The sequence below is a fragment of the Mixophyes fleayi genome, chromosome 5, assembly GCF_038048845.1.
Source record: "Mixophyes fleayi isolate aMixFle1 chromosome 5, aMixFle1.hap1, whole genome shotgun sequence".
Classification (NCBI taxonomy): domain Eukaryota; kingdom Metazoa; phylum Chordata; class Amphibia; order Anura; family Limnodynastidae; genus Mixophyes; species Mixophyes fleayi.
The window spans coordinates 34,835,009-34,858,155 of record NC_134406.1 but is presented as its reverse complement, the minus strand read 5'-3'; the positions used below and the strand labels follow the sequence as shown (position 1 = coordinate 34,858,155).

The 23,147-nt window shown below is 40.2% G+C and overlaps 1 protein-coding gene across 1 annotated transcript; it reads right to left on the bottom strand.

The window, feature by feature from the left end:
* Window positions 1-17,910: 17,910 nt before the first annotated feature.
* BAMBI (BMP and activin membrane bound inhibitor) lies at window positions 17,911-22,867 on the bottom strand. The gene is made up of 3 exons (XM_075211233.1): window positions 22,519-22,867; window positions 19,412-19,699; window positions 17,911-18,722 (listed from the first exon to the last, which is right to left on the bottom strand). The coding sequence occupies exons 1-3, from the start codon at window positions 22,592-22,594 to the stop codon at window positions 18,304-18,306; spliced, it is 783 nt and encodes a 260-aa protein (XP_075067334.1). The 5' UTR covers window positions 22,595-22,867; the 3' UTR covers window positions 17,911-18,303.
* Between the last annotated feature and the right edge of the window lie 280 nt (window positions 22,868-23,147).

Sequence of the window (23,147 nt, the reverse complement as noted above, 5' to 3'; positions counted from 1 at the left end):
AGTCTGGCATTCTCCCTGATGCTGAGCCAGTACAAGACGTGGTTGGCTTCGCCATCTGTGGCATGATGACACAGTTCAGAAATTGTGTCCTATGTCCATGTATTGATGCCTATAGGAGCTGACCATTTTCATGGAGACCAAGATTTAATCAAAGACTGACAGGTAAGACAACATGACTTCAGTAATGGATACAGAAATGGAAAAGACACTTAAGTCTCTAGAGATTCATTAGCTGCTTTTCTTTAATGCATAGTTGCCTACACTCCCGGAATGTCCGGGAGACTCCCGCATTTCTGGGAGACATCCCGGGCTCCCGAGAGAGCAGGGCAACCTCCCCGTTCTCGTTCCCGCAATAGATAAGTGGTGGAGGCGGGGCTTAATTTTGCAATATCGCGTTATTTTAGCCCCACCCCCTGCTGTAATTGGCCAAAATTGTGACAATCGTTTAAGGGCAGGCCAAAATGATGTGATTTGTCAAGCCCCGCCCCTACACACCCACCTCCCCCGGGATCTCCCTGAAGTCAACGAGGAAAAGTTGGCAAGTATGCATTAAGTTGATTTATATCTCGCAGTCCGGAGAATGAGGACTGTTCGTACAGGACTTGTTCTGTTGTCAACGCTCCTCCTCCTGTGAACTTGTCAACCCCTCTGTTAAGCTGGGTACACACTACAGAAATTTCGACCAACTTTTTATGCTGAGCGATTTTACATGCGATCGATGTTCCGATCGCTCGGTCCATGGACTGCATACACACTAGCCTTGTTTAGGACGATGAAGGGAAGAGCGGACGTCCCTTTAGCGACTTTTTACAGCCATGTTGTCGTGAGCAATGACTGTAATTTCGTACTCACTGTTGTGGATCGGTCGGAAGTTTATACACACTACGCAGCGGAAACGAGATTGGAACGAAAATATTAAACGGTACGACCAACCAAATGAGGCGATAATCGTCCATTTGGGCAGACTTTTGACCATCGTGTCACTGCACACACTGACCCGACTTTTGAATGAGCTGTCGTATGTCGGCTGTTTGAGCCGATTATTTGACGAAAACAGTGTAGTGTGTACCCAGCTTTAGTGTCAACAAGATCTGCCCAAGCATTAGAGAATATTTCCTGTTCAGGTCTGTAAGATGCTTTGGGTGAGCTGTCAGATTGATAAGCACAGGTAAGCAGCATTTTATATCTGCCACTTAATTTCACCTGAAAAGAAATGTTTGGTTTTTGCTGAAATTAGTGTTTAACCCTTAGTGCTGCAGAAGGACTAGTAAGTTAAAATTTTGTTTTCAACATCAGACAGAAGAAACAAAGTATCTTTATACCATTTCAGGTATGTTAATCTTAATGGATAAGTGGACATCTACTTTTAATCTGTTTTACTGAGCTTAAAATTTTATATTTAGACAAATTTATATTTATACAAATATCCCTTAGATATGTATATAAAATGCATAGAGAATGTGACTATTTAAATATCATTAAAAGAGAGAAACTTGCCTACAAAAAAAATATAAAGTGGTTTTGCCATCCTCGTACAACACCAAAGATTTGTCTATTGCTTGTTGTGTAAGACTTTGTATTGTCCCAGTCCAAACTTGGCCAACACAAACACAGTGTTTTCTTCACAGGTCTATACGCTAAGCTTTTAACAATAAGAGTGATTAATGTCATTTGTGTGTTTAAAGGGGATTTGGTTCCTGTAAGTACCCCTTCACAAGCCAAGCAATTTCCAAAATCCGCTAAGAGAGTTAATTTTAAAAAAATCTGCAGTACTACGTATGGCTGGCAGGTGGCACTCACAGGACTTCAAAGGGTATATTTTGTAGACAATGTCATTTGTAGACTAATCTAAAGGACGATCATATATACCATACTTATGTATGTATTATATGTATGCTATGCATATAGCAAAAGTGTCATCTGGCATTTGATAAAAAAAATAGTCTGGTACTGTCAATGAAAACCCTTGAGGGTATATTTACTAAACTGCGAGTTTGAAAAAGTGGAGATGTTGCCTAGAGCAACCAATCAGATTCTAGCTGTCATTTTGTAGAATGTACCAAATAAATGATAGCTAGAATCTCATTGGTTGCTATAGGCAACATCTCCACTTTTTCAAACCTGCAATTTAGTAAATATACCCCTTGGTATTATAACTCTTCTGTTTGGAATCTCACCTCCAAACTCTGTGCTTGCGTCTGATTAATACTATTTGACTAGTGCTTTTTGTTATCTAGTTGACATTAAAAACAGTGGGAACCGAAAAAATGTTGACAAAATAATTAAAATCTTATTGTAACACATATGAAATGTTTCAATGTGCACGTTTAAGGTTTAGTCATTGTTAATTGTTACTACTTCTCCAAATGGACCTTGTAATGCCTCTGTGTCTCTCTTTCACATGAGAAGAGCCTGGGAGGTGAATTTGTTGTCTTCACCTGTATCCTTCTGTTTGCAGAGTTAAACAAAGAGGATTCTGCTATGTTTCTCTGCCATACATTACCCATTCAAATATTCTTATTTTGCTTTGTTTTCAGATTCACTCAGTGATTGTAGAAGCAGCAAACACTGGCTGCAGTGGTAACAAAAGGAAAGTACAAGGTTTGTTTATTTTTGGGAGCCGTAATACAGATCTGCAGGAGCCACCAGACTCTGCCCAGGGAATCAATTTCAGTCTAGCTCTTGCTTTTGTCTGCATTGTTTCTCTGTCAATAGAGGACAGCTCCTAATTACTATGCATTTCTGTCAATTTGCTGACCAGATCAGGAGTCTTTTATGTCTACAGACATTATTTGCATCTCAAAATCTACTGCAGAATCACATTTCAATTTAAAATAAATATAATTGTTCCCATTCAGCAGTAATAAATTTGAGAATTTGTGTAGTCATGCAGATTAAATTAAACCATGAAGATGCAGCTATTGGGTACGAGTTTGACGTTCAGTGGTTGGTTGTATCATCTATATCAAATTTGAGTTTTACAAGGATTCCAGAGTAACTCTCTAAGCCAAAAAAGTTTAGGAGGGTGCTAAGGTCTTTTCACCTATAGATTGCTTTATTGTCTTTCTTAGCTTGTACATACCCTCCTGAATCTTTTGCACAATGATTTATCTTTGTATTTTCCTTCAGTGCTTTTTAGCTATGTATTTATATCATCATTGCCTGATGATATCAATTATTGTCTGTAAATACATCTCAGGAAAACAGATAAAAGTGGTATGTTTGCAGTGTATATTTATTATATTATATTTGAGCTCTGCCATTTCTATAGTTATCATAAAAATATCCATAATTTTTAAGCATACTTGCCAACTCTCCCGGAATGTCCGGGAGACTCCCGCATTTCGTGAGAGTCTGACGGACTCCCGGGAGAGTGTGGCAATCTCCCGCATCTGGCAGAATTCTGTCCACTTCCTAGTTTAGTGGGCAGAATTAGGGCCAAAACACCGTGATTCACCGGGAATCGCGTCATTTGGCCCCGTCCCCTGCTGTCATTGCATCATTACGTCATGGGGGCGGGGCCAAAAGTACACAAATGTTGGAGCCCCATCCCCATCACGCCCAACGGCTCCTTCTCATGGCTATTTTGGGTATCATCATTTTACATCTTGTATTTCTGCACATTTTTATAATTAAATATATTGACAATTTTAGTGGGAAGATGACTAATAGTATCCTGTCTGTGCTTCTAACAGGCGCCGGTGATGCAAGAAATGACCGGGCTGCTCACTATGATAGGCTAAATGGATAGATTTCATCCAGTGTTTTCATTCATGTGATTCTGTCACTTTGTGCTAACGTGAGAGGATCAGTCTGTGTAGGGACAGTTCTTCTGTATTCCATTTGGATGTCTCAGCCACTCACAGATCAATCCTACCAGTAGGACCAAGCACCGAGCAACAGAATCATGATTTTGGGACTCTGTGGGCTTGTGAGCCCCTTGGTTATAACCCCTGAGCTCCATTTTAGATGCTTCCGGATCCGGATTTGTTTTATATAACCATAATCAACCATATATTTTATGTAATAATAAATAATCTGTTAGTCATTGGTTATATGTTTTTTTTAAAAAAAACAGTCAGTAAAGTCAAACTACCATGTGCTGAAGTTTAATGGGCTCAGAGATTTTTAAGACGGTAACTACATTGGTATTACACGTAGGCCACGGAGCTTGCAGCTTTTAGGATTACAATTCTATGGCTATAAGGATAGATATCCAAAGTATTTGGAATGAAATAACCATTTATCTTTAATCCCAGGAATGAAACATCAGCCTTTGTGTTTCTATTTCCCCACAAAGTAGGATTTACTTTGTTATTACAAAAACCACTACTACCAGGCTCCTGTTGTATGGCTTTTTTTGAGGCCGATTGTGTCTGAGAGCCGCCCTTTCCATGTGCTGATTGCAGAGGCTGGTACTTAGTCTAAACCTCTGGGGCAGCCTCTAATCACCAGCTATTGAAACCAGATTTACAGACTCTTTACATGGGAGCGTTTAGCCATTTCAAAAGCAGACGCTTGGTATTTTAAGGCAAGAACAAAACCCCTGTGGTCTCCAGTGTAAATAGTAGACTGTTCAGATGGTTTCCAGGATCCTTGTTGAAAACTTATACCGGGGAAGATGTTTAGTTTCTAGGTTCAGAATCAAATAAACCTTGTTGACCATAACTGCACAATTACCGCGTTATTTATGAAAGACAACAAAAAAAAAAGTTATGTACATGCCAACATGTTATAGCATGACCCAGGATAAACTGTTTCCTGTGTTCTTGTGAATATGGGAATTCATTACAGTTTTATTAACTGCACTAGTATTAGAATGGTTTAGTGATTTCACCAGGACCACCCTAGTGAGCCGTATTATCTATATACAGCCTATAGAGGTATAAATTGCATCAAAGGTCAGGGTTAGAGAACAGTGGATGCAAAGCAAGAGTAGAATGGGTTAAAAGATAGGTCATCTTGCTTGCCTCATGCCCCAGTGATCTGTTAGGGGGGGTGCTACAGTCCTGGAGGTGAGGGGAGCTCGGCAATGCCTGTTAATCCCCACCTCCCAGGCCCTTGCTCCCCCGCTTCAGAGCAGAGAGGGGGGCCCTCAGGAGCATGGAACGCAATTGCCGGGCTATGCACCGTTCTGCCCCTGCACAGTGTTTTTTATTGCAGTCTTATAATGCTGGAATTTGGGATTTGAGTCCAACCAGGGAGCTATGAAGTTTGTATATTCTCCATACATGCCATGAATGTCTGGGAGACTCCCGAATTTCGGGTAGGTCTCACGGACTCCTGGGAGAACTGGCGATTCTCCCACATCTGTCCCACCTGCCCACTTCAATAAAATTAGAGCCGGAATGTACGGGCAGAGGGGGGGGGGGGCTTCACGATTTGCATCATTTTGGCCCCGCCCCCGGTGACGTAATGCTTGTTTGGGGTCTTTTTACACTGTAAAAAGGCCCAAAACATGCATTACGTCACCGGGACGGGGCCAAAATGACGCAAATCATGAAGCCCCGCCCCCTGCACCTATACACCCCTCCTGCCCTCCAGGATCTTCCGGACCTGGCCAACATAAGGTTGGCAAGTGTGATATTCTCTCTGTGTTTGTGTAAATTTTCTCCACCTTCTTCCCACAGTTCAAAGACATACCGTTAGGTTTATTGGCGTCTAATAAAACTGGCTCTAGTATTCATGTGCCTGTGGTAGGGAAATTAGGTTGTAAGCTGCATTGCTATGAATAAATGTACTCTGTATAGTACTGCATACTATGATGGCACTGTATAAAGAATATTATGAATGTTGGTTCAGGCTACAAATGGCAGCCTCCACAGCAGGAAGGTGATTGGGACATTTTAATGATTCTGACCAATGAAGAAGAACATGCTCAAGAAACTTTTTGCAAAATAAAGCTGGCAACAAATTAAGCCTTGTCAGTTATATCAAGGGCCAATAGAAAAGGCTAATTGTCCTTCAACTGATATTATAGCAGAAGTTGTGCAGCAGATGACGCGTTTCATCAAGAAACTAGGGTATTTCAAAGATTCTCCTGGTTTGCCTGTACTATGGGGTCAGCCAATCATATTCAGGTTGATAGCTAGTAGAATGTAAAGGAAAGACGGACGCTCACATAAACATCATCGATCTTTAGGAAGAGACGCTTGTGTTGTGTGCAGGGCCATCTTGGTGGAAAGTAGAGCTTCTTCTAGTTATCTCCGTTCCTGTTCCTGCTTTGTTAAGATAGTCGAATGCACTACAGCAGCGATAAATGCTCTCTATGTGAGCTTCCATCTCTACTAGGTTCACCTGTTAATAGTGGAATGGAAGGGTAGATTTATCAAACCTTTTAAAATGGATAAGTGGAGGTGCTGCTCATAGCAACCAATTAGTTTCTAGCTATCATTTATCAAGTGCATTCTAGAAAATAACAGCTAGAATCTGATTGGTTGTTATCAGCAACACCTCCAATTTTCCTTTTTCGAAGGTTTGTTAAATCTACCCCATAATTACTTAGTGCCCCCATGTACAAGCACTAACTCCTGTATTTTGTTAGCACACGTGTAAAGGAACATGGTACTACTATGCAGGGATAATTACAGCATGTTAATACTGGTACACTGTAAAATTCTAAAATGATGAATTAATTTAGACAAATGTTGCTGCTAAATTTTCACCCAAGCGACTGATATGCAGTCCCCCAGGTGCGTACTTAGGAGGATTTTGAGTTGCCCGGAAACCCCTTGGCCTTTAACTCTGCTCTGGTGGCCCCACCTTCTACAAGGGACATGTGGCCAGTTAGTTTAAACAAACGGATCCGGCCCCCACACCTACTCAGATGAGTCCTTCACATATTCCACATTTTCTCCAACCCACTCCTGTGTCCTTCCTATCCCCATGTTTGTGTGTGTCACCTTTGTCTATTGCTCCCCCCCCCCCCCTTAGGTGTATCTGTCTCTAACAACTCTGTTGTCCCTTTATTTCTTTCACCATGGTTTGGATGTCTACCTTTCTCTCTTTCTCTCTCTCTCTCTCTCTCTCTCTCTCTAAGGCTGGGTACACACCACAGGGTTTTCAGCCGATTATCGGGCCAATCAAAGGACCATTCGGCCCGATATCACAGTATTGTGTATGCTGAACGATTATAGTACCAAAGCACATCGTATCGTTTCATTCAGTTTTTAAACTGGACTAAAAATGTTGTTCATCGATGAAACAATGTTATTCCAATCCTGTAGTGTGTATGACCTCAGGACCGGCAGTGTCCATAGATCTCTATGGAGAGTGCAGAGTCATAATCATCATCATCATCACCATTTATTTATATAGCACCACTGATTCCGCAGCGCTGTACAGAGAACTCACTCACATGAGTCCCTGCCCTATTGGAGCTTACAGTCTAAATTCTCTAACATACACAGACAGACAGACAGAGAGAGACAGAGACTAGGGTCAATTTTGATAGCAGCCAATTTACCTACTAGTATGTTTTTGGAGTGTGGGAGGAAACCGGAGAACCCGGAGGAAACAAACCCACGCAAACACAAGGAGGCCATACAAGCTCCGCACAGATAAGGCCATGGTCGGGAGTTGAACTCATGAGCCTAGCGCTGTGAGGCAGAAGTGCTAACCACTAAGCCACCGTGGTGCCAAAGGTTATGACAGATGAAGAGCACAGATCTGAAGGTAAATGGTGTAAACTGTGTTTAGTGTATACACATGGATCAGCATGCTGATATGGACTTTTTTTAATTATTCTTTGATAAAATCTGCCCCATTGTGTTTCTGTGTGGAATTTTTTTTAATTAAATTAAAGTCATTAAAAAAGTAATTTAAATGTCCATTCAGTAAGAAATGCTTTTTATAAAGGAATAAAGCATTTTTAATAATACTCATTTAACAGAACAGGAAGCCCCCCTATAGAAATCCTGTGTTTGTCCCCTGCCTCCACCCCTAATATAACATATAGCATATGTACATTAATGCAGTCACATCAACCTATTTGTAAAAGTAACAAATGGTCTCTAATGAGCCTAACAACCAGAGAGCCTCCCTTTGTAGTCAGGGTGTGGGTATTAATCAGGAAGGTAGCCCAATTCATGTAGGAGCTACAGATAATACACAAGTCCTGTGTGAGACAGGGTCATTTGCCTACAAATAGACTCCAGTGTGTTCCGAGGGAGTAATTAGACCATGAAACATTGAAAATTGCCATGAAATGATTCAGGGACGCAGAGAGGACTGTCCCTTGTGTCAGTGGAGTAATAAAACCACCAGGCTTTGTCCCCTACCATCAGAGGTTAAATGGTTAACATGCCTGGTTTGCACAATAAAACAATAAGATGTCATATAGCATTTCAAAGTTTCTGCAGAATGTCACTTCAAACAAAACACCATCCTGTATTATCGTTTTATATATATAGACTCAGCTCACCAGTTCCCCTATGTACATAAATTGATGTTAATGATCTATATATATATAAACAGGAGCGGTTTATGGACACAATGTACTGACTACTGGGCTACAGGTGGCACCAATTGTAAGACTAAAAGAAAACTATCATCTAAAAGATAATCATGTTGTGTGTTTCATTTATTTCAATCTTGAAATGTATACATACACTGTTTTTATTACATTTATTATAGTGTCAATTTTTCCTGTGACATTCCGCTTAGTATTTAGGTTAGTCTGTTGCACTGTTGAGGTTTAGACTATAAGTTCTCCATAGACATCAACATCCTAAAGAGGAACAGCAGACACTGATTATGGCCCATACTAGGTATGGTTCAAATTTTAATTATATTTCATTTTACACAACAGTATTTTTCTGACAGTTTTTATGGGTGTAGCAGTATAGGAGATGGATTTTGGCTTCTGGCACGTGGGGTAGGATTATTTCTACCCTTATTTAAAGGGGAACTCCAACCATCAGATCATTCTGCCTTCTAGGCATACTTGTGTTGTTGCCTTTACTTCAGTTCTGTATATTTGATATAATTGTATCTACACATCCCTTTATGTCATATTTAGGATGAATGATAATAAATAAATCTGACTAAAAGGGAGTTCCTCTTTAAGCAGTCTTAAGAAGATTTTTGTAGGAGTTTTGTTTATAGCATATTCCATACTTGCCAACTTGCTGAATTTGGCTTTCGGGAGCCTGCCGGAGTAGGTGGGCGTGATGGGGGCGGGGTTCCAAAATTTGTGTCATTTTGGCCCCGCCCCCATGATGTAATGATGCAAAAGTGTCATTTGACAGTAGGGGGCGGGGCCAAACGCAGTGATTCCAGGTGAATCACGGCGTTTTGAATCTAATTCTGCCCACTTCACTAGGAAGTGGGCAGAATGTCCGGGAGTCTCCCGGACATTCCAGGAGAGTTGGCAAGCATGGCATATTCAAGTATGGGCTTCCACTTTTATTGTACTGCATAATGATCAATATTTCTATGAATTCCAAAACTGAAGAAAACTGGATACCTCACCACTAGGTGTAAGGGGCAGGCTATGTATTATTCCCTTTGTTCACGCCGCCGAGATATACATCATAGTAAACTTATCTCGGATGAAGCAGAAACATAATGAGTGATATATTAGATCCCACAATCCAATAAGACCCTATTGTACGAGACAATAGAGAATTTATACAGATAGGGGCATTATAGAACAATCTGTATTGTCTATCTCCTTAGCTGCCTCTTCCATGGGCTAAAAGTTTTACTTAACTGTCAGCTAAGCCTTTCATGAAGCCAAAAATACTCTAAAGCATTTGATCATTTTGTAGACTATTCATCTACATGTTTTCTCTGCCCCGTCTGAATAATTTACTCTGTGCTCCTGGGATCTTTTGATGTGTGTCAATTGACGTGAGGCCCTTCCTTTCTGTATAAAGCCTGATGTTGACAGGAGAGGTTGTGACTCATGCTGTCTACATTGTACAACATTTCCCTATAGCTGACACAATTATGCAAATCAGCCTGAGAATTATATCAAACTCCTGTCATTAGTTTATAATTAGACCCCCCAAAAAGTTACAGTCGGAATAATTATTTGCTGACGAAAATATGAACACAATCAAGGCAGATGTACGTAAATAAGATATTTACATTATTTCAACATATTCATTTTCTGCAATCACTTGATGTGCCTCTGATACATATATGTAATTCCCAAAGTTAAGTCTGCGCAGAGCCTTCTTTGGGATGGATTTGTGAGCTGCTTAGATCATTTCTTTCAGTGCTGATACTTACTTTGTCCTGTTTGTTTAGTACTATTGTATTATTAATAGTTCCATGACTAGAGTGTTTCAGGTTTTTTTAAATCTATCAGATTATACATGTGTATGTTATTATACACTTATATAAACCAACTTAGAAAGGAAAACATTTAGTTGTGATTGTGTGTGGAGGGGGGGGGGATTTCCCTACACACAGAAGACTTCCTGTCAGGAATCCAATTAAAACTCACTACAGACGTCCGTTTTTAGTAACCTTTTGTGGAAAATGGCGGACCACGGGTTTGGTTCCGACTAAGGCACCACCTGTGCTGAGTTTGTACGTTCTTCCTGTGTTTGTGTGTGTTTCCTCTGGGTGCTCCAGGCTTCCTCCCCACTAGTAGGCTAAATGGCTTCCGTCCAAACAGACCCTGGTGATTGTGTGTGGGGAAGGGAGTTTCGACTGTATTCACCAATTATGTGACTGGTTACTTGTTTTCTTTGCAGTGCTGCATAATATGATTGGCATAGGGTAAACAAACAATGATAACAATAGAAAATAATAGTTTGATTCGACTGCACAACACATAAATGTCAGTTCTTTCAAGTTATGGGAACTTGTACAAATATCATTGTGAATGTTTGTAACTGTTCTTCCATAGCAGTCAATGTGTATTTTAGTGTTCATTTCAATGTTTTAAATACATGGTTGTAGGCTGGATCTAATCATATATACAATTGCAGGAATGGTTATAGAGCTTCCCATGGTGCATTGTGTGGCACAAGATACCCTAAGATAGCAATCATTTGATCACTATTTGGAGGGCACTGACGGTGCAGTCGTCATAGTAACCAATAGATCACTAATCTGAAGTCCAGAAATGTAGAACAATGCAGAATGGCCCTGGTAGCTGTACAACTGCCTGTGAACATGGGTCATAAGAAATACTTGTCAAAAATATATATTCTATGAAGGGTCACAAACCAAGACAGGCACATCCAGTTATCAGGACAACAGTTAGAGCTGATGTATATGGGCAACTACCCCCATGTTGGCCCATCCAACTTTCATTCTGTTCAGCTACCATGAATGGAACAAAGAAAATCTGAGATGAGGCCTGACATTGGCACAGTTAATATATTTGATCATTTAAATAACAACGCCAGTTTGTATTGTAAAAAACAAACAGTTATTCTGGGTATAGAGATATGAGGTCAATGTATGATATTTACATACTTTTAAAATCAGTTTATTTTCTATTTAAAAAAGTAGTTAAACCTTGGTAATTATTTTGGCTTAGAAGTGCCTTGAAAAAATTGTGGAAAACTTAAGGGTGCCTCGAAATGAGAACGTTTGGGATCCACTGTACAGTCATGGACAAAAGTTTTGAGAATGACACAAATATTATTTTTCACAAAGTCTGCTGCCTCCATTTTTATGATGGCAATTTGCATATACTCCAGAATGTCATGAAGAGTAATCAGATGAATTGCAATTAATTTCAAAGTCCCTCTTTGCCATGACAATGAACTTTATCCCAAAAACAACATTTCCACTGCATTTCAGCCCTGCCACAAAAGGACCAGCTGACATCAGGTAAGTGATTCTCTCGTTAACACAGGTGAGTGTGTTGACAAGGACAAGGCTGGAGATCACTCTGTCATGCTGATTGAGTTAGAATAACAGACTGGAAGCTTTAAAAGGAGGGTGGTGCTTGAAATCATTGTTCTTCCTTTGTTAACCATGGTTGGAAACACATGCCGTCATCATTGCTTTGAACAAAAAGGGCTTCACAGGCAACGATATTGCTACTAGTAAGATTGCATCTAAATCAACCATTTATCAGATCATCAAGAACTTCAAGGAGAGAGATTCAATGGTTGTGAAGAAGGCTTCATGGCACCAAAGATCGTCCAGCAAGCGCCAGGACCGTCTCCTAAAGTTGATTCAGCTGCGGAATCGGGGCACCACCAGTGCAGAGCTTGCTCAGGAATGGCAGCAGGCAGGTGTGAGTGCATCTGCACGTACAATGATGAGAAGACTTTTGGAGGATGGCCTGGTGTCTAGAAGGCCAGCAAACAAGCCATTTCTCTCCAGGAAAAACATCAGGGACAGACTGATATTCTGCAAAAAGTACAGGGATTGGACTGCTGAGGACTGGGGTAAAGTCATTTTCTCTGATGAATCCCCTTTCAGATATTTACAATAACAGAGAACCAATATGTGTAAATTAGGGCACTCTCAGGATTAGGATTATATAAAACACATTTGAAGTTTATTGATATACATTAAAAAGGGTTTGCCTTGAGAAAGCTCAGTGTAGTGAAACGCGCGTCGGCGTCTCACGCGCTGTCCTTCCCTTCTCACAATATAAAAATTATCAAAATTTATAGGAGATAGATAGAGGTATATAGCGATCACAGGGTGAAATTGGAAGGCTAATTCAGTCAGTGATACGATCGTCTAGAGCAGTCTTATGGTTAGGTTTATAAAGACCTGTATCAGTCAGTGGTGGAGTGACACACACGCTGATTTATTGCTCTGAACCCTATAGAGCACACTGCCCGAGACATTGGCTCTTACATTGGAGTCAAATTTACATATTGTGCTGGGTAGTAAATTGGCTCTTTACAGTGGGATTTATTAGCAACTTCCGTGCAGGCATTGACTGCAAGATCGTATTTTGTGTAACATATATACATGTTGGACTCTTAAACTATATAAGAGAGAGAGACAACAATGTATGAACAGCTAAATATTACGCTGTAAAGCTGGCATTAACCATTTCAATAAGGCATGACAAGACACTTATTACAGCAGATCTGGTTATCATATATTAACTATTAGGATATGCTACTTTCCATGTCACAATAGAGGTTATAAGTACCCGCCAATTAAGACTAATTAATGACATTGGATAGAAGAAATCATTTTGATAACCAGTTACTGCTAACCACTAGAATTTATCAGGAATGCTTACAGTATATAACCTATTACTGTCATGTTCATCCTTTTCCTTCACTAAGAAACACACTGACACAATGTTAGGTTGTTCATTATTGTAATACATTAGTGCCAATTCAACCAGTACAGTGATACCATTATCTTAGGAAGGAGTCACACCCATGTGATTCGAAATACCTCTTCATACTATTACCATATAACTCTTATAATAGATAGAGAGGACGGCGCGTTCTAGTAATAATATGCTAGTTTTAACAGTTTGTTATATTCTGGTCATAGTTTTCAAATACACATTTTAATATTTCACTGCTCGAAACATTATTAAAACTGTAACATTAATTTTTAATGCATATCAATAAACTTCAAATGTGTTTTATATAATTCTAATCCTGAGAGTGCCCTAACTTACACATATTGGTTCTCTGTTATTGTAAATATCTGGTATTATGTGTGGGAGCACCACATCTAGGACCGTGGCGTTCCAATAACTAGAACTGATATGTACATTGGTGCAAATAGCCACTTCCTAAATGTATAGGATATTCCTGGTGCGATATATGTGTGCCGAATCCCCTTTCAGATTGTTTGGGGCTTGTCCGGAGAAGGAAAGGTGAGTGCTACCATCAGTCCTGTGTCATGCCAACAATAAATCATCTTGAGACCATTCATGTGTGAGGATGCTTCTCACCCAAAGCAGTGGGCTCTCACAATTTTGCCTAAGAACACAGCCATGAATAAAGAATGGTACCAAATCATCATCCAAGAGCAACTTCTCCCAACCATCGAAGAACAGTTTGGTCAAGAACAATGCCTTTTCCAACATGATGGAGCACCTTGCCATAAGGCAAAAGTGATAACTAAGTGGCTTGGGGATCAAAGCATCGAAATTTTGGGTCCATGGCAAGGAAACTCCCCAGACCTTAATTCCAATGAGAACTTGTGGTCAATCCTCAAGAGGCAGGGGACAGCCAAAAACCCACAAATTCTGACAAACTCCAAGCATTGATTAGGCAAGAATGGTCGGCCGTTATTATGTGGCCCAGAATTTGATTGACAGCATGCCAGGGCGAATTGCAGAGGTCTTCAAAAAGAAGGGTCAACACTGCAAATATTGACTCTTTGCATAAACTCAATGTAATTAAAGGATTTGACACTTACAAAATGCTTGTAATTTTACTTCAGTATACCATAGCAACATCTGACAAAAAGGTCTAAAAACACTGAAGCAGCAAACTTTGTGAAAACCAATACTTGTGTCATTCTCAAAACTTTGGCCATGACTGTAATCATCATCATTTATTTATATAGCGCCACTAATTCCGCAGCGTTGTACAGAACATTTCCTTACATCAGTCACTGCCCCATTGGAGCTTACAGCCAAAATTCCCTAACACACACACACTCAGACAGACAGAGACAGAGAGACTAGGGTCGATTTCATAGCAGCCAATTAACCTACTAATATACTTTTGGAGTGTGGGAGGAAACCAGAGCACCCGGAGGAAACCCACACAAGCATGGAAAGAACATACAAACTGCACACAGATAAGGCCATGGTTGGGAATCCAACTCATGAACCCAGCATGGGGGAGGGAGTGCTAACCAGTGAGCCACCGTGCTGCCCACGTACTAGGCCCTGCTGCACAAGTGGTTCCAAATAGAACAGGAGATAATGACGTATGGCTGCAAAGGGAGACATTTAATAACAGTGGTACTGCCAAACTGGCCAAAAACACGGTGCAAAGACAACTTTTAGAAAGATTCTGACCAGTACATGGCATTTTTTCTATGCCAGGTGTGACCTGGACTTGGTCAAGTGCCTTAACAGCACTAATTTTTTATTCATAGGACCCATTCACTTTTTGTAAATGTTTTCTGAGACTAATTTCCTCCTTTTAACAGAGGTGAAGCATTCCCCAGCATTTAAGAGATTGAGCTTTATAAAAGCCAGTACCTTTCTAGCTGGAAAGGTATCATCGGTCAGCACTCTTAGTTTGATGCATCTACTTGTCTTAGTAGTTGCAGCACTTGGTCTTGTCAGTAGGCCCACAAGCCATGCACTGCTGGTGAGACTTGGATGCCTACCTACTACAATGCAACTCTCAGTACCCATCATTATTGATAGATATTCACACACAGGGCCATCTTTTCCATTGGGCACGATGGGCAGGTGCCCAGGGGCCCCACGGGCAAGGGGGCACCATAGGCAGGGCTCTTAATTAGAATAAATAATCCTTCAAAAGAAAAAAACCCTTCAAGGGTCACTGAGCAAGTACATCTATCTCTATCTCCCTCTATTTATATATATATATATATATATATATATATATATATATATTATATATATATATATATAGGCCCCGGTGCACTGCTTTGCCCGGGGGCCCATAATGTTGTTAAGATGGCCCTGTTCACACACACAGTTATATACATATACCCAGGTCACCTGTACATAATTGTAGAGCTCAAAAACTGTCATACTGAACCCTATATGAGAGCACCCATAGAGTGGGTAAAGTCTCATGTTAAAGACTAGGCAATTCCTGGTCCTGCATCCTTTAGTTTAGAAAAACTTCCAGGAAATTACACTCAAAACTGTGATCTTGGTCTACATCATGCTTTTGCCTATCTAGACATAATAAAGCCCTAAATTATGAGGAAAATCCTGACTCCTACACTTAGTAAGATCCCTTCCCTCTTTTTTGGGGCCTTTAATTAAAAGAAGACATAGGGTGTGGTCATCAAAGACTGAGCAGTTGTAGCATGACAATGGCGGGCGTGTAAAGGGGAGAGGATAATGAGCAGCTTCTGTGCAGGAGGGGGGGGGGGGTGTATCAGTCACTCAGACAACTTTGCAGTAACAAGGTGTCAAGAATTATCAATGTACGCCTTAATAAGCCAATGTGAGGATGAATACACAAACACACACACACTTCCATTTATAATCCTGAGTTTCAACCCACTGAGCAGTGTTTGTTGTGTGGGGCACAAAAAAAAAAATAGGAATCAGTTTACCATGGAGCAAAGTTATGATTGATTTTAGCAAATAGTCAATAAAGAAAAACAGAACAAGATATGTTAAAAATCCATTAGGCATGGTCTACAACCACCGCAAATCTCTGAACAATATTGTTTAGCCCCAAATGCCTGTCCAAGCCTTGCCTATTTTGTGAGCGTTTTGTGAATCAAATTATTTATCCGAATGAGTGTACAGGTACACACCCAATACAAATTTGAATGTAGCTCCCCTACAATGGCCAAATGGCTGCTATGAAATTGAAAAAAAGCCCTATATCATCTTGATATAGTGATCTCAGCGATTTTGCAGTATTGCTGGGTGACAGCAGCCAGTAGTACTTTGATATAACATGGGGAAGCCATCTGTGTAAATGACATATTAATTCATTCATAACTCCATCACATTTTCAGAGCTCAAGTAGCTGCTACAAGAGTTGCTAGATCTCACACATGCGCTGTGCAAAAGCTACTTTGAAGCTGCAGCAGGCTTACTGCCTTACCCTATGCCGCCCCACCTCTCCTGTGCACACACCAATGACACTTCATTTGTGCAGTCACTGCTGTGTGCAGTGCTCTATAACTTTTGTCAAAGTGCACAAAAGAGAGATGTGCAGAGTCATAGGGATCAATGCTCCATAGGCCTGCTGCAGTTACAATGCACTGAACCACATGGAAATGTGAATGCTCCCTATAAATTAAGGTGTTCTCTCTTGATCCAGTCATCAGGGCCAGTACTGTGGGAAGGGCAGACAAATGTATTTTCCCCTTGGCTGACAGCAGCTGGACAGTCACTATGAATTTCACATTGTTATAATAGTTGTTGTTTATTATCAGTGGTTTGGTTTTATTTGACATGGAATCTTCAATAAAGAGGCTCTCTTTGGGGCCATGCCTAATTTCAGGGCCAAATCCAATTCCTCCAGTTTTGCCCGTCAATACTCATCTTAATGCATAAATAAGGACAATGTCAATATCAACTAATCCCTAATAATCCCACTTTTCAGCACTACCATTTATAAAGGACTACAGAAACCCACTGGTCAGACTACTTATGAGATATATATATATATATATATGACCCGATTCATTACGAAAAATTAGGAGAGAAAAAAAAAGTAGCAACTATCTTTGTCCTAGATCAACTTTAAATTTCAGCGTAAAAATAAAGCTATCAAGTATTTGTGTGCTACATGAAAAAAAACAGCCAGAGTTTAAACTTATGTGAAACAAACTAATTTGCACCCCTTGCATTGTAACATGGTTTGACCAGGAATTTTTTTTTTTTCTGCCTTACTTAATGAATCGGGCCCATTGTTATTAGAAAAATAGTTTATATGAGTTTCCTGAGTGATAAATGCTCTTCACGGAACATATAAACATCTAATCATATAGTTGCACTTCTCATAACTTCCCCATAGACGGTTTCATAAACAGAAAGTTTCAGGAGACTACCTTTAAAAATGACTGCTAAATCTAACACGTTTTCTTTTGTAAGAAAATATTTATAAATGTAAATTTACAAATAAAAATTGTAAAAAAAAAAAAGATACTGGAATCAACAATTTTTAACCTTTCTTTTTCAGAAAATGGCTTTTGTGAATGTTATTTGTAGTTCTTTTATATAAGGTTAATTGTGTTTTGGTTTAGGGAGGCTCCATATACGAGATGGAAGCAAATGTGTCATTGCTGAGAAGTACTGAACCCTCTTAAATAAGCACAGGCAAACCATTCCAGACAAAATATATATATTTTTAAAAAATCTTTACATTAAACATATATAGAAACATGTACATTCTGTACAGTTTATTTCAATGACCAATATTAGTTCCCTAAAGTTCAGAAAACATTGGTGACAGTGTACAACTTTTCTACATCTTGCCTCCTGCAAAGTTAAACCAAATAATACAAACAGTCCACAACTCCATATCTGTGCAAATAAGACGTCTTTTGGAATCTTGTCGCAGGAAAAGAGATATTCGCCGTGCAAAAGATTCCAACCTCCTCCTCTTAGGAATAGAGTTTTTTTTTTCTTTTTTTTAAAAGATAAAGTGCTATTATCCAGCAGAAGCAAGAAAGGCCAAGTCTACTGGACCACCATCATCATCATCATCATCAACGTGGTCATACAAATTCCAGCTTTCCATGTCCACTGTACATCCCCCAATGAACCAGAGAGATTATTTTGTCATTGCTGAGGTCCGTATGCCTCATTTTATCACAGGTCAAACAACAGTTTTCGTGGCCACTCACAGGCACCATACACTCCAAGTCTAACTTGGCCACTTGTCTTTTCTTCGAATGGTGCCCATGAAAACTGTAGTGCAGACGGGACAGCATCTGTTGTCTCTGATCTTGCAACCTCTTATTCTCGCTGCGCAGCATCCGGAGTGCAAGCATTATAAGAAGCACCAGGATCAATCCACCAGCTATAGGCACAGCGATAACAGCTGCTCGGAACCACAGTTCTTTGGCGGACGTAAGCTCTTGGACCTTTGTAATAAGGTTTCTTGTGCTCTCATGTTGGTACTTGCCACCAGCACCTGGAAATAAAATATAAACTTTAGATTACACAACATAATGTGGGATATCAAATGGAATGACATGAAATTGTTAAATCTAGGAGCTCTATGAAGGGGGAAAAGTAGGTCAAGCTCGTAAAAAATTATTGATAACAAAAGAAAATGTTGTAGGGGGGAGGGGGAGGTTGTATTCTATTGGTCCCTGACTTAGCTGGTAAAAGCAACAGTGACACCACTAAATTATTAAATTTATACTTCCCAATAACAGCAGCACTATCAAAATGAAAATGTAAAACAAAAAAAATTCTGCTTCCATCGGCTATAGAATAACTATATGAGTACCGTAGTGATACATATATGAATATTACTAAAAATATTTTATAACAATTGTCCTTTCTAAGCAGAGACTTTCAGACGCAGAAGGCATGCAGCTAAAACCCAAGAATCGCAGCGTTCACACAAATGGAACATTCTTCCAAACACTGGAAAGAGATGGCTGCAAACAGCCACTAAAAGCCAGACAGGAGCCAAGCATTCAGACAGACATCAAAGCTACCTAACAGAAATACATCTTTAACTCTAACCATGCTTTTCCCACTGGTATCTCTAATTACATTAACAACAAAATCAATACCAGACACGCAGGGTATTGGCAGCCATAGGCCTATACATCAAGGAAAGGGATTTAGTTTGAAGAGTGCTTCCCATACCTGATGGTTCACTCTTTGGATGAGAGAGAACATCGTGAAGACCTCGGTAATTGCACATATCTTCATGACAGCACTCCAGCTTCGGCACGGCCGGACTGCTCTGTTTTTCCTCCGCTTTGGGTTTGCAGATATCTGCTGTGTTTGCAATTGAGTTCAGGCAGCCATGTGTGAGAGGTGAATTACTGTTCTGGGGGTCAAGTAGCCTAGAAAAGCAGGCGTTCAACTCAGATTTGCACATGTATCCAGTTGCAACACAGTGTGGAGCGTCACAGTAGCATCTAATTTCACCTGAAAGAAAGCAGAGAATTATTAGATTACCTTATAAAAAAAAAAAAAAATAATAAAAAAAGAGATTTTTTTTCCCCCACTACAACATTAATACAAATAAAATATCTATTTATGCAACACAAAACAGGGCAAAGGGAAATACAAGTCAGTTAATGTTGTCTAGGATATTTAACAAATACAAAGCTATCTAAGGGGTATATTTACTAAGCTGCGGGTTTGAAAAAGTGGGGATGTTGCCTATAGCAACCAATCAGATTCTAGCTTTCATTTATTTAGTACTTTCTACAAAATGACAGCTAGAATCTGATTGGTTGCTATAGGCAACATCCCCACTTTTTTAAACCTGCAGCTTAGTAAATCTAGCCCTAAGACTGTATTTAACATAGGCCCAGCAACCCATGACCCCTGTGGCAGGGAAGGCGTTAACCCAGATCTGTACAAGCCGTCACAGAAAGAGCATTTTATTTCACAAAGTCCCACTTAGTCAACGTTATAAAACAAGGAATCGTGCAGCTCACAATTACTGGTGTGTTTGCCAAAGTCAATTCCTTTCAGCTGAAATGGAAAGCCATAAAAATGGTCAGAACTACAACATTGATGGCTCTTCCCCTGACTTGCACGCAATGTGCTGTGTGGTAAAAATACAAAAAAAGGGAACAGACTAAAAATTCAATACTGCAACAAATATAAATATATATATTTCAGGAAAGACCTGGGGAGTGAAAAAAAAAATTGAAAAAGGAAACGATAAAAGGTTCCCTTCATAAAAACGTTCCCTCAGTGGGCCCCTGAAATCTGATTTGAAAGAAATAATGTTCTAGTGCATAAAAGCTTTAATTAAAATAAGCTTCTTCTCTGCAAGAATTCAGCTTTTCAAAGTGCCTTTCATGTACACTGTATATTTATGATGCAGTTGATAAAGAATTCCTATAAAAAAATAATAATAAAGATTAAAAAAAAAAAATGTACAACTAAAGAAGTTCATTTAAATTGACACCGTTTAAAAAAAAATTAGTACAACTTTTTTTTTATCATAGATTGCAACATAAACCACACAGTGAACCATGGATAAACATTGCCCCTAACATTAAATGTTTGTTTCATTGTTTGACCATCCTGGAGCACACGGATTTGGCATTATCAGCATTATCTAAAAAGCAATACAGTGCACACAATACATTGTGTGGCTGAGATGTTGTTACAGTGCAGCCCACCTTGAGATCAGGTTTCACCTCTGTGCGCCAGGCTGTGCTCCCCCCCTTTAATAGCCTAGTTAATGGAAGCCAAATGACAGGAGTGCATGGGTAACAGGAGGCATTGCATTAGCACTGACCAGATCTCCCTCAGGCTTTCAAAGGCCAAAGTGCTCCTGGGGATCTCAACTTTTATCCCACTCATTAAAAGAGATTGCGAATCTAGTATCAGCTAAAGGTGTATCCATTACAGCCCTGCAATTTAGGATGGAAAGAAAGCTCCTGGATAAAACAATGTAGAAAAATGTTTTGTTTTGTTTGTTTTTTTGCAGATAAACATATATTGACACAAAAGTCAGCTTATCTGTTCCTAGTGACATTATGACTAATGGGAGAAGGATCACACCAGAGTTGAGCCTTTGCAGTGTTCCAGCACCGCTAAATCTATATTTTGCCTATATTTGTGTATAAAGTTTCTTTCAATGTTTTGCAAAGGGCCAAAAGGGTATTGGTACTTTGAGAGACTGAACAATGATGTTTCTGTTCTCCAGCTCCCCCTTCTCCGGTTATACTGTTATGTAGCTATTAACCAAAAATGCCTGGTTCTAGTCAAGATGGCTACAGGACGCTGCAGACTTTTTTTTTTTTTTTTTTTTCCTCAAAAGCTTTTGAAGTCAACAGCAGCCAGAAGTATGTGAGCTCCTAATTATATCATTATCAGACACATAGTTTCAGTATCTCAGACCTCACATCAGTCCCAGTCACTCCCTGATCTGTTTCTCCTTTGATGGGGCCAGGAGGCTTCTCTCAGAAGCAGCAAGAGCCGTAATTTAGGTCTACCACACCTCCCCCTTCCTTACCTATGGTAAGGATACACATTACAGTTTGTGTAAGCTTCCCAACAACAGTATCACAAGTTCTAGAACAGACTTAAAAATTAAAGTTACAAGGGGCTGCGTATTTATCAGGTCAGGTAAAATATTTAAAGAGTATAATTAGAATATTGTGAAATGTCAGGAATGCATTTATTGTTAAAGTCAGAATCTCATAGATGGAATAGCATCTAATATGACGATTTCAATCATTTGTTTTCCAGCTACATTAGAAGGTACTAATTGTTTTTGGTCAGTCAAGAACTAGACCATGCTGCTGCAGAACATCTTCAGAAGTGGAACTGTCAATCAACCAGAGTAAATACATACAATAGGGACTAGCTATAACATGCACAATAATTCATTCAACTACAAGATGTGAATTGTGATATTCAAAATAATCTCATTCATTAGACACCAGTGTAGAGATAGACGACTTCATAGATACAGAGCCCTCTAGTGTCAGATAATACAGCAGTCAACGGGCAAAGAGCACAAACCATTCAGTTCCTAATTTCTACATATTACACAACTACATAACACACAAGTAGTATAGTATTCATGGTTCTGCGGGTGTTGTGGGACTACAAGTCACATCGTGCACAGTCCATCCTCGGGTGGCAGGACGTGCTGGGACCTGTAGTCCCACAACACCTGGAGACCATCATGTTACCTAAACCTGCCGCAGAGTATCTGCCCAGGTACTATTAACACACCACACCAAAGTATGATATACTAAACCAAGACAACGCACCTTTGGCGAGTAGTATAGCCATAGCACACAGCTCTAGTTGCAGCCAGATGGAGATGGGGCTAGCTTGGCGATCCATTTACAAGCCCTGCTCTCCCCCAACGCAGCACTGCACGTCTTCAGGGGTTGTGCAAGGAAAAAGTGTCACCATCCAACCCAGCGGACATGCAGGACACCGAACAACAAGCAGCCTTGTACACTCCACGGGATACGTGTCCCCCGCGTCCCGGACTGCTCAGATCCAGGTCAGTGAGAACGTGCAGAAGTGTGAGCGATATAATCCAAGCAATATAATCCTACTAGGAAGAGATCCATAGAACACTGAGCGGACTAACCCCAGCACTGAGCATAAGAACGCGGACCCAGACGCTGCACACACCTCACCCCGCCCACCCGCTCACCCATTGGCTGCAGCACTACAATGCCCCGCCCAGACCGGCTGGGCACACAGTCTTGCTGGATTGTTGAGCTGTCAATCTCTGCGCTGCACCTCGGGGCAAAGGAGAGTTAAGGGCAGGTCTGACGGAGGTGTCCCTAAAACTCATGTTCCCTAACCTACCTTTACTAGAAAAATACACCGCTTCCTGCAATAATTATATTCATCTGCTACTCGAGACACTATCTTGCAATAT

Excerpts from the sequence above, each read along its gene's own strand:
- BAMBI (XM_075211233.1), bottom strand. The coding sequence starts at position 22,594 with ATGGATCGCCAAGCTAGCCCCATCTCCATCTGGCTGCAACTAGAGCTG. Across the intron at positions 19,700-22,518 it reads GGCTATACTACTCGCCAAAG|GTGAAATTAGATGCTACTGT; the intron begins GTGCGTTGTCTT and ends GCTTTCTTTCAG. Across the intron at positions 18,723-19,411 it reads TCCAAAGAGTGAACCATCAG|GTGCTGGTGGCAAGTACCAA; the intron begins GTATGGGAAGCA and ends TTTTATTTCCAG.